Source organism: Malania oleifera, chromosome 6 (genome assembly GCF_029873635.1).
Source record: "Malania oleifera isolate guangnan ecotype guangnan chromosome 6, ASM2987363v1, whole genome shotgun sequence".
NCBI classification, from domain to species: Eukaryota; Viridiplantae; Streptophyta; class Magnoliopsida; order Santalales; family Ximeniaceae; genus Malania; species Malania oleifera.
In genome coordinates this window covers 35,680,714-35,693,329 of record NC_080422.1, presented here as the reverse complement: position 1 = coordinate 35,693,329, position 12,616 = coordinate 35,680,714, and the positions used below count along the sequence as shown (strand labels likewise).

The window sequence follows — 12,616 nt, the reverse complement described above, 5'->3', positions numbered from 1 at the left end:
AAAAATACAAATATGAAGAAAATGGAAAAAATTTACATAAATGTACCCAGAAAGTCGGTTGGGGTTTAAAATAATAATAAAAATGTCAGTTACCAACTCTTGTCAGTCAGAATTTTTTTTTTTAAAAAAAGGAGAACCGACTTTTCGGTTCTTCACCTGCACAAACCCACCCTCTCCAACCCAAAAAGCTATTATCTTCACGACGTCGGTACTTCCCGGATCACCACTCGTCCAATGCTGATCATCACCGATCACTTCACGTGCGAATCCTTGACCGTCGCTTACGGATTTTGAATAAATAGGAAAATTTTAATTTATAAAATTATAAAATTTGACATGTGTTTATTTATTTATTTAAATAAATTTAAAGCTACTAATAAAAAATTAAAAGAAAATTTATTTATTACAAATTTTAAATAAAAAATAACTAATTTTATATTAAAAATAATAATAATTAAATTAATTAATTATTAGAATTTAATTCATATTTTATGCATGCAAAAAAAAAAGATTATGCACATTTACTTTAAATCAAGCATATATATACATATATAGAGTAGGGAAATATAAAAAAAAAAAAAAAAAAGAAGGTTGCATGCATGCAAAAATATGAATTAAATTCTAATAATGAATTAATTTAATAATTATTATTATTATTTTTAAATATAAAATTAGTTATTTTTTTATTTGAAAATTTGCAAAAATACATGCAAAAAAAAAAAGATTATGCACATTTACTTCAAATCAAACCTATATATATAGCAGGAGAATATAAAAAAAAAAAAGTTGCATGCATGCAAAAATATGAATTAAATTTTAATAATTAATTAATTTAATTATTATTTTTAATATAAAATTAATTATTTTTTTATTTGAAAATTTTAATAAATAAATTTTATTTTAATTTTTTATTAGTAGCTTTAAATTTATTTAAAAAATAAATAAACACATGTCAAATTTTATAATTATAAATTTAGAATTTATAAATTAAAATTTTCCTATTTATTCAAAATCCATAAGCAGCGATCGATGATTCGTACGGAAAGTGATCGGTGATGATCAGCATTGGATGAGTGATGATTTGGGAAGTACCAGTGTCGTGAAGATAGTAATCATATTTATATTTTTTGTAACCAAACTCATAGGGTTTAGGGCGCTGGTGCATGCTGCTTGTACACTAGTGCATTCAACCAGGACCAAATGTAATCTCATTCTCGGCCCTCCCAAAACTCTCATCTCGCTCGTCACCAGCATCAGCTCATTTCATGAATGCATGCAAGTTGTAATCAAATTTCAATTTGATCTCTATTTATTTTTAAAAAAATAATTTTATAGAATTATAAAATTATCGTTCAATATTTAAAAGATAATTTATGTATTGTTGGAGTTTGATTAAAAAGATAATTAATTTTGTATAAAAAATAATAACAGTAATTAAATTTATTAATTATTAAAATTTAATTCATATTTTTAAAAATATTTAAAATATATGTTAAATATTTTTTTATGTAATTAGGATGTAAGAAGTCATTTTTTGTCTTAATATTTTGAAATTAAAAATTAATTTACTTTTTTTAATTCATTCCAAAAATAAATAAAAAGTAGAAAATAATTTTTATATTAAATGACACTTAAAAAAATATTTTTTATTTACAAATTTCTATTTAAATTTTAAAATTTGAAAAATAATATATATTTTATTATTCCATTATATTTAGGGGGTCTTAAAGAGAGGGACGCAAGCAGGGCAGCAGCTTTTTGGGGGCATTTGTGCGTGTGTGGGTGCAGGTGAAGAACCGACTTTTCTTCTTTTATTTATTTATTTTAATTCTGACTGATAATTTTATTATTATTTTAAAGTTCAAATTGACTTTTAGATAGTCGATTAGGTACATTTGTATAATTTTTTTTTCATTTTCTTCATATTTATGTTTTTTGATTTTTTTCTTAATATTTCTGTAAAAAACTTTACATCGATTGCAACCGCAGTCAAATGTCGTATGATGATCTGCCAGGTCAAACGTAGTAAAAAATAAAAATAAAAAATAAAAATTAAAAGGAGTTATCCACCCATCTCCACCCCAGCCCTCTGTCCCCCACCATCCAGCCGCAGCCACAGGTAGGAGAGGCCAGGAAAGCAAAGTGGGAAAGAAAGAGAAGAGCCGAGAAGAGATGTTGTCAAGTGGTACTTCTGCTTCAACTCCAGCTCACCATGAACCCTTCTTCTTCTACTACTGCTACCTGTTGCTTATCATCTCCATCTCCATCTTCCCTGCTGCGGCCACCGACCACATTGTGGGAGCCAACAAAGGCTGGAACTCCGGCATCAACTACACTCTCTGGGCCAACAACAACACCTTCTATGTTGGCGACCTCATCTGTACTCAGATCTCACCCCCTCCTTTAATTTCTTCTTTATTTTTCGTAGAATCGTCTTAATTAACTTCATCATAGAATGGGATCTGTATGTGTTCGGATGTTCCCCTGTTTTTGGGCACACATATAATAGTTGAAGTTTTGAATTTAGATTTGGGCAAATCTCACAAAGAAAACGAAACTTCTTGATTTGTGAACCAGCTTAAAAGGTTGAACATTAATTCCATCGATCTCACCATGCATTTATCTCTTCTCTTGGGTTCAGCAATTCAATTTCTTCCCCTGTTTCATACTGCATTCAGCATTCAGGTATCAGAAGACGCAGTACAACGTGTTCGAAGTGAACCAAACAGGGTACGACAACTGCACCACGGAAGGAGCCACCGGCAACTGGAGCAGCGGAAAGGACTTCATCCCCCTCAACAAACCCAAGCGCTACTTCTTCATTTGCGGCAATGGCGGTTGCTTCAGCGGCATGAAGGTCTCCGTCCTCGTCCACCCTCTCCCTCCGCCGCCCTCCTCCGCCTCCCCCACAAATCTCTCTTTCCCATCGTCGGCTGCCGCGCCCCTTCTCCGCCACGGACTGGGATCCTCAGCTTTTAAGATCACTACTCTTCTTTTGATCTGGGTATGCTCCGGTTGGATCTAGCTACGTTGCGTACCAAGGGATGCGCCTAATTGCTCAATTAACTTGTTCGATCGAATCTATTTTGATTTTAATTATGGGTGTTTGAGATTTGTTTGTGTCCACTGTTTTTGGGATGCTTGCTTCGGTAAGCGTAAAATTAAAGCTGGTGTCAAATTAGGGAATAGCTGGAGGAGCATGTGGATTTCCCTTCCTGTTGTCTGCAGGGGCAGGGGCATAGGCGTGGCCTGCTCCAAGATTTTTTGAACTTTTTTTTGCATTTACTATTTAGTGCCCTTCTCTCAATAATGGGAGGAGGGGTCCATGCCATGTGACCGTTGGGGCAGGGCAAGGTTGCGCCCATTCGCCATTAATCATTATTTCTCTCTCTCTCTCTCTCTCTCTCTCAACCATCTTATAGGATAAATAATTTAAATGTTTATTTGTTTATAAAAATATTTCTATTGACACTAAAATATCTAGATGTATTAAAATGTTATTTTTTATTTTTGGCCTTTTGAGTACTTAATCTTTAGTCTCAAATTATTAAAATTATAATTTTATCTCTATGGAAAAGAAAATGTAAAGAAAGAATTTGTTATTTATATGAGTATATTTTAATTAGAATATACAACTTGAAAGGTATAGTTGGATTCTTTTAATAAGTAAAATGTGAGTAAAATGTGCAAGGGTAATATATCAAACTCAAAGGGATACCAAAAAAATGAAGAGAGCGAGTGCACAAAACTGAAAAATGATATCTAGTTTGTTTTACAATCTTGAAAACAATTTCATCCCTTTCAACGATAAAATTATCAAACAACATTTTTTTTTTAAGAAACCGTATGTGTGATAAATACTACAAGTAAAATAATACAATACAAATTATTAAGAGGGTTAGAATTCAAATTGCAGAGTCTTTAGGTTAGATATCTTCAAAATTGTTGAAGCCTCCTTATAGGTTAATCTTGCAAACTAGCAAGTAGAGAACACATAATCTCTTGTTTCTTTCTCTTTCTAATAAGTAAAGATAATCCGTAGCAATATATATTTTTTTCCCCTCTATAACCAAATCATGTTTTTAACCAAAGAATAAAAAGATGTGTTAGCTTTAGTGACTGCATGATCCTAATTATTGTATTTTGATAATAAGAACTCATTAGTGGTTCTAGGTGAACTAGCCTTTGCATACCAAGCTATGATAGGTACAAGTGGCGAAATCATACAAATACATGTTTAAATGCAAAGATAGAGTGGTCGCTCAATAGGAAAAGATCAAAGTGGATAGTCACTTGGGAGATCTCAAGCACATCCAAAGAGCAAACGTAAAATCATATGTAATGGAAAGTGTTTAAGGTAAAATTGTTGCAACTCTTGTAGTACCGTTTCACACAAGTTTATTGAGTAAGAGTTGAGTAATTTGCATATGCATACTAGTTCATAGAGTATATAGGATATCACTAAATCATAAATTTTTTACTTAAGACTTTTCAAAAAAAAAAAACCCATGAGTTTTATGAAAAGATCTTATACTCTACTTTGTTTATTATGAGACAAAGGTTAAATGGTCTAAGTGTTGTACATTTTAATATACTTGGTCCTGGTTGGGTTAAGACCATTTTTATTTACTTAAAAATACAAGAAAATCAAGTTTTTAAAGTAACAGGGAAAATCGTCACCACTTTTCCATAGGTACATCGACGGTTTTAGGCAAAAGCAAAATTGGATTTTGGCTTGAAGCAAATTGTCCACAATTTGAGGGAAAGCGTCCATAAATTTTTGAATCCGTTGACAATTTTTGTCAAGATTCAAAACCCAATTGATATAAAAGGGCTAGTTTTCAAAATATTAAATTGTTAAATTTATTCAACGACCATAAGACATCTAGAATTCAAGTTAGCCAATAAATACAAGGTTGAAGACTTGTTCTAGCATGCTTCTAAGCATTTGATCATTAGTGAAAATCATTTCCAAGTACTTTGTAGTTTAGTTCATCATTTAAGTGCTCACTTTCTATCTTGATCTTTAAATTTGTATGTGATTCATTACTTGAGAGATTAGTGTGAGGATTTCCTTGTAATTTATATCAGCTCATTCAAGGAGCATTGTTTGCTGCTACACTTTGTTCATCATCTTCAACTTGTAAGGTTTCTTTGTGAACCAAGTGATAAGGGATTTGTTCCCTTGTAAAGTCTCTTTGCGAGCAAAAGGGATTTGTTCTCATGTAAAGGCTCTTTGTGAGCGTGAAGGGATTTGTTCCCTTGGAGGGGCTCTTTGTGAGCAAGAAAGGATTTGTTTCCTTAGTGGTATAAAGGCTTCTCTGTCCTTAAAGGAATTTGCATAGTGGGTTTGGAATCCTTGAGTGTGTCTCAAGGCATGGACGTAAGGAAGGGGTTGAATCATGTTAATATCATTTGTTAAACTTTTCTTCCCTATACTCTTTCATTCACATTGTGTGCATAGTTTATAGTATATATATATATTTTGTGATATAATCATTTTTATTTTAGCAAGATTTTTATTTTGTAGAAAAAAGAATAAATACGCAAAAGAGTCTATTCACCCCCCTCCCTCTAGACTCGACTCTAGGGTCAACAAGATGTCTTAGGACAAAGCCTTTAAACTAGATGAATTTGGATCAAGCAACAATCACTCTTTACCCTTATAATTTCCCGAGTAACAATAATGTTTTGTGAGAATAACATTTTCGCCAAAACAAGCTTGGAGAACACCATAAATATTACATTTTTGAATATGTTCAAAGATATTGTTGAACGCAATGCCTCTGAACATATATAATCAGTGTTTTTCTATAAAATAAAATAAAAAAGAAAAAAAAAGTATTGCATTTGAAATGTGAAACAGAACTATTGTAGCTATATTTCGCTGGACCATTTTGATGAACAAAACAATAACCTAATGCCTAGTATGCTAGAATGGAATCAATTAGCAATAAAATGAAATTAAAAATTATATATAGAGCAAATACATAAAAAGTAAAAAGACTAATTCTATTTCATTCAATCCAATTTTTGTGTACCAAACAAATTGGTTTGGCCCATACAATAGCCACACTTAACTGAATAGAACTGATTATATATTTAAATATATAGTATGCTATTATATGTTATAAATATTTTAGAATTTTAAATTTAAAATATTATTTTTAATAACAATTTAAAGCTTGAGTTGGTTAATTTTATGTTTTTTTTTTTAGAACTAGAGTTGGATTACGTATTTTGTTTATGTTCAATTCATGGGTGGATGTTTTTAAGTTTGTATAGGATGTTAATTTAAATTCAAAAATTTAGGTCATCATATTGATTGTTGCAATGTCCCGGGAGCAAGGTGCCCCGGGGAGGTGAGGGTAAGATAAATAAGATGTTTATTTTCGGGAAAAATTGGAAGTTGGAGTTGCCACTAACTTATTTTTACTTAGTGTGGTTAGAACACCTGATTACTACTCAATTAAAAATAGTGTCAGTCTGGGTATACCAGGATTGGGATCAAGAGTTCAATTATGTTAGGGGAAGGTGTGATTTTTGGTGTAATCCCAAAAGGGCGGGGTTAAAAATTCTAGGTCAAATGTTCTAACACAGTATATCACAACCTAGGGTTTGTCTAAACAAGTATTAATTCAGCATATATATGAGAAATTAAATAATTTGTACAAGTACAACAGTTCCAGTATTTCCCAATCAAACACAAATTAATACTCAAATATACAAGAAGTAATATCAACAGGTAAAATAAGCAAGCAAATGCAGGAAAGTAAAAGTGTAAGGAAAGAGTGACACAGGGTTTTTATTGAGGTTCGGCCAACATTGCCTATGTCCTTGCTTCAAGCTCACCAATAAGAGGATTCACTAAATGCTCACTTAACAGACAAAGTGACACTGATTACAACTTCTCCTTACGAGGCGGAGACTCCCCAACTCAAATTTCGGGGTTGTGCCACAACCTACAACTACACCTTATAGGACGGTGCTCCTAACTCTCCTAACCGGATTTTAAGCCAATCTGGTGCACTTTACAGGACAATGCAATCCTCTTCCGATTACATGTTGGGAATACAACAATAATCAAAGTTTTGTGTACAAGTAGAATGCTTCTACAATAAGCTAATTATGTACACCAATAAGCACAACACACTCTAGGATGATGGGAGATTAAGCTCAATAGAAATTTTGTAGATTATATGTCAACTCTCAGAGTATGTGTATGTGTGTGTGTGTGTGTGTGTGTGTGTGTGTGTTTATATATATATATATATATATATATGTGCGTGTGTGTGTGTGTGTGTGTGTGAGAGTAAGATCTTTGATTCAAGATAAAATGTTCACTGAATATATTATCAAAAGATCTTTAAAAACTTAAGCTAATATCAATGTTCTTAAAAAATGAAGCATAGGAGATATTAGGGTTTTAGCTTACCAAAAGGTGTTTATCAAAAGCAAAATGCAAGCCTTTGAATCTTGCAATGAGAATGCAATGATTCACAAGCAATAGAGAGTTTTCCCGAGACATATTTATGAATCAAATACAATGGGAAAAACTCAAGCTTACTATCTAAAAATCGATTTTCAACAAGCAAGAATGAGTTGAGAGTATAAGCTTTGAAGTAAATATGTAATGCTCACAATAATGAATACTTAACCTAACTTCAAATTGCAATCAGTGTGCAAAAGAAGAAGATGAGTATTATACTCTCTTTCTAAATGAATATGTAACAAATGTGTGAAAGAGAGTGAAATATAAGCTTGTATGTGAGTGTTTTGGTGAGAATAGCACAAAAATTTAAGAGAGTTTCTTTGCTAATCAAAAGTACTAATCACGTTTTGGAATGGAGTATATATGGACTCCCCAAAAATTATAACCGTTAGGGACATGGTGGGAATTTTAGAAATGTTTAATGACAAAAATAATCTTGTTTGGCGTTGGAAAAATTCGGCAACACGAGAGGGTCAGTCGACTGACGAAGGCATCGGTCGGCTAACCATATAAAAATGTAAGCCATTCACAGAGGGTCGGTCGGCTGACCAAAGTGTTGTCGACTAACTCGTGTAAATTCCAAATTTTTAGTGATGCTCGGTCGGCTGAGCAAAGTGTCGGTCGATCGAGCTGTGTAAATTTCAAAATTTTAGTGAGGCTTGGTTGGCTGAGCAAAGTGTCAGTCGACTGAGCCAAAGGCAATTTTCGAGCCTTCGTGAGTTCGATCGATTGAGGCTCAATTCAGTTCATTTTGGTTGATCGACTGTGCATTAAAATTTGCTAAGAGTTCATGCCCAGTTGACTGATCATTTCAAGAGTAAATCAGTATGGTCGACTGAGCCTAGAAAAGATTACAAATTTGCCTTTAAGTTAAGGTTGGTCGATTGAGCTGATTTGATTGACTGAGTTGGGTGAAAGCCAAAGATTTGTCCTTAAAACATGCGCCCATATATGTATGAGCATGACGTTTTAGTTAGGGGATTTTTCATGAAAGGTTTGGAGACCTAAGGTCAGTCCATGGTCTTTCTTTGAGCTGCTAATACCATCATGCAAGAATGCATTATTACAGACCCAAAATCAAATACAATTACAATACAACATAGAAAATGTCTCCATTCTCTTTTTGCTATCTTGATTGCCATGTGATATGCTAGTTTGAAGTGAACGTTTAGCTCCTCATGGCTTTGATTGCACCTTGACTTTACTTACCTGCGAATAAGAAATTTGTTCACGCACTAGATGCATAGGTGAGATACTTTGGATTTGTCATAATCAAAACAAGATATGACTCATAAAGTTAACATAAGGTATTCGCACCCCCTACGCACCCATTCTACGAACGGTACCTAATTAACTAAGATTTATCCCCAAATTGAATTTAAAATTCATTTAATTAACTCATTTTCAAATAAACAAATGAATTAAGGAATAAATGTACAAAATTAATAATAGATAATAAAAACTGGGTGTGATTTAGGAATGTCTAATAAGACCCCTAAAAGAATGGATCTTGTTAGAAAAACCCCCATCAGAGCTAATATAGGTGAGACCTGAAATGTCCTTTGCCCTTTTTAAAATGGTAGGACACACCCACACAAAAATATATAATAATATAATATAAACATAATAATGAACATAATAATATAATTAATATAATAATAAACTAAGACACTGGACATAATAATTGAAATCTGAAAATACCACAATACGTAGTACTAAAATACAAAAAATGCATAATAATAATAATAATAATAATAATAATAATAATAATAATAATAAAATATCTATGCCATAATAAGTGTTACTAAATATACTAAGATGAGTAAAACTATAATACACAATAAACTACCATAATAATCAAACTATCATAATATAAATTACCATAATACACATAATAATTATACCATAATAATAAACTACATAATAATGATACCATAATATATTAATAATATAACACATACCTTAATAATATACTACAATAATAATAATAATAATAATAATAAATATTAATAATAATAGTAAACTATAATAATAATACACTACCATATAATAAAACATTAATACCCTAAGAATCACAAATGAGTTGAAATTATCAAAACATAATAATTTAACTAATCTTTGTACATCTAGTTTAGTACAGGAGCAACGTGATGATACTGGAGCAAGCATGAAATTAGGTGAACTCTAATGAAGCATGATCAAAGCTTACTCAAGAAGTACCCAAGCACAACCAACCGAAACCTATGTAAAGTCACATATGTATTATGGGATGTATTTGAGGTAGGAATATTTTGTAACTCTTGTAGTTAGGATTTTAGCAAGAATATTTAGTAAGAGTTGAGCAATTGCATTTGCATGCTAGTTTATAGGATATCAACAACAAACTTAATTAACAAGTTTTCAAATGCATTTTATACAAGATATCCTATGATACCTTGTGGAAAGAAAGACTTAAAAAGGATTAGATGTTACTACCCATATCAACAAGGTGCACATTTCTTTTCGAAAACCTTCCCATAAGAACTCCACGGTTAAGCATGCTTGGCTTGGAGTAATCTTGGGATAAGTGATCTTTTGGGAAGTTTTCTCAGGAAGTGTGTGAGTAAGGACAAAACACACTGAAAAGAACACATGTTAGTTTATGGGGCCAGTCATTAGTTCGATAAGGTCCGCCCCTTGTTCTTTGGTCCAGGTGGAGGAGGAGAGATGCATCGCTCCTTGGTAGACCTAGGTTGGGGCGTTACAAATGGTATTAGAGCAATTACCCAACTAGAAGTGTGACGAGATTCAAATCGCCTAGGTTTGAAAATGTGGGTTCGCAACGAGGACGTTGCATTCTGTAAGTGGGGGAGAATGTGATCCCCCATGAAAAGAAATGTTTAAAAAAGATTACATGTTACTACCCATATCAATAAGGTACACATTTCTTTTCGGGAGCCTTCCCATAAGAACTTCATGGTTAAGCGTGCTTAGCTTGAAGTAATCTTGGGATGGGTGGCCTTCTGGGAAGTTTTCTCAAGAATTGTGTGAGTGAGGACAAAACACACTAAAAAGGACACATGTTGGTCTGTAGGGTCAGTCATTAGTGCGACAAGGCCCGCCCCCTATTGTTTGGTCCAAGTGGAGGAGAAGCGATGCAGTGCTCCCTGGCAAACCCACGTTGGTGTGTTACATATCCTATAATCGAATAAATTTTCTTAAGGACAATTTTTAAAGAAGATTAGTATTATAATATCTCATAAACTTGATCCCAATTTATTTTAAACAATGATTAAGCACCCAAAGGAATAAAACAAAATAAGTGTTTCGACGGTTTCAACAAAAGGCCAAAAATAAGTCTAGCCTACAGGAAACCGTTGATGATTTTATAAAAACTATCAGCGGGTTGGTATGGTGACAGAATGCTCAACGGGCAAAAAATGACTAGTTTTCAAAATAGTTTTCAATAAAATCCCCCAACGGCCATATAACGACTAGTTTGCCCCTTTGCTTATAAATACAAGCTACTGGCATTTATTACACATCTTGATGAGTGATTAATTGATTGTTGTAAGCATTCTAGTTCATCATTTGTTCAAATCTCTCTTACTTTTTATTGTTGTGAAGAATTATTTACTCAAGAGAGTAGTGTGAGGTTTTGTATTGTAAATCAGTTTAAGAAGGAGCATCATTTGTATCAACTATCTTCTTTATACTTTGGTGGATTGTAAAAGGGTTCTTCGTGAATCAGAGGCCATATTGAAGGAGGTTCTTGGTGAACTTTGTGAGTTAGATCTTAGTGAGCATCAAGGATATGTTACCGGTTTGTAAAGGCTTCTCCATTTTGAAAGGAGATTGAATAGTGCATTTTGCAATCCTTGAGTTGGTCTTAAGGCATGAACATCGGCTGGGTGCCGAATCACGTTAAAATCACGGTATCAAGCTCTTCTCTCTCTCTCATCTACTTTATTTACTTGTGTTATTTATTTTTTAAATAATTGTGATATAAATCACTTGTATCTTGCCAAGTTTGATTGTTTTGCAGAAAAAATATATTATTCGCAAAAATAGTCTATTCACCCCACCTCTAGACACAGTCTTGGGCCGACAAATATAATAATAACAACTTGGAAATGATCAAAATCCTAAAATTGATACACTATATATATATATGGAAACAATTAAACCCTAAAAATAATATGCAACATAATAATATGGAAACAAATCAAACCCTAAAATAAATATATAATAGATACAACAATAATCTTGGAAATAATTAAAACATTACCATTAATATACAATAATAATGTAGAGACCTGGGAATATAATAAATGAAAATGATAAAGGAAAAAAGGAAAAGGAAAGGAAAGAGAAAGAAACTTTAAAAGGGGCATCAGTAGGGACTCGTCGACAAACCCATTGTTTTTGTTGACGAACGTCCTTCTTGGTTTCGTCGATGAGTACACATGTCTCGTCGATGAGAAGATATCGAGAGCAAAAAAATTCAGGCCTTTAAGGGTTCGTTGACGAACCCATTATCTTTGTCGACGAACGGCCTTCTGTGACTCGTCTACGAATCCATTCTTCGTCAACGAGGCCACGTGGACTGTTGTCTATATAAGGGTTCAATATCATTTTTCAGCGAGAATTCTGCCCTCTCTTCACTTTCTCTCTCTAAACTTCGGCTTTCCCTCCTTCTCTCTTCAGATCCGGCTTCGTTTCACCCCGTTTAGATGATTAGAAGCTACCATGATGATCCCGAGGTGTTTCTCTACAAGATAACCGGAGGAGTGAACCCATGAAATGTGTTAGATGGTAATATACTGGGGTTTGAGTTGATTGAACTAGGGATAATGTGATTTCAGGGTTTGGAGTTCTGGATGGCATGGGCGTGGTTTAGGGTTTTAGCAGGCTTTACAGAAATCAAGTAAGGAGATAAATTAAGTTAGGTATTTTCAAAAATTTAATCATTTAATATACAATATTTGATTCATAAATTTATTTGTAAATTAATGTAGTTTTGGAAATACTGGTGTTTGATCCGATAAAACCCTAGAAACATGTTAAATACTATTTTTTAGCAGAAATACACTTTTCGTGACAGATAGTATAATATAGTAGTACTCACTTGTGTGGCATGAATAT

General features: G+C 32.9%; 1 protein-coding gene across 1 annotated transcript; it reads left to right on the top strand.

Moving 5' to 3' along the window:
• Positions 1 to 2,067: 2,067 nt before the first annotated feature.
• On the top strand, positions 2,068 to 3,389 carry LOC131158050 (early nodulin-like protein 19). The gene is made up of 2 exons (XM_058112607.1): positions 2,068 to 2,380; positions 2,679 to 3,389. Exons 1-2 carry the CDS (start codon positions 2,173 to 2,175, stop codon positions 3,023 to 3,025), a joined length of 555 nt encoding a protein of 184 aa, XP_057968590.1. The 5' UTR covers positions 2,068 to 2,172; the 3' UTR covers positions 3,026 to 3,389.
• The last annotated feature ends 9,227 nt before the right edge of the window (positions 3,390 to 12,616 follow it).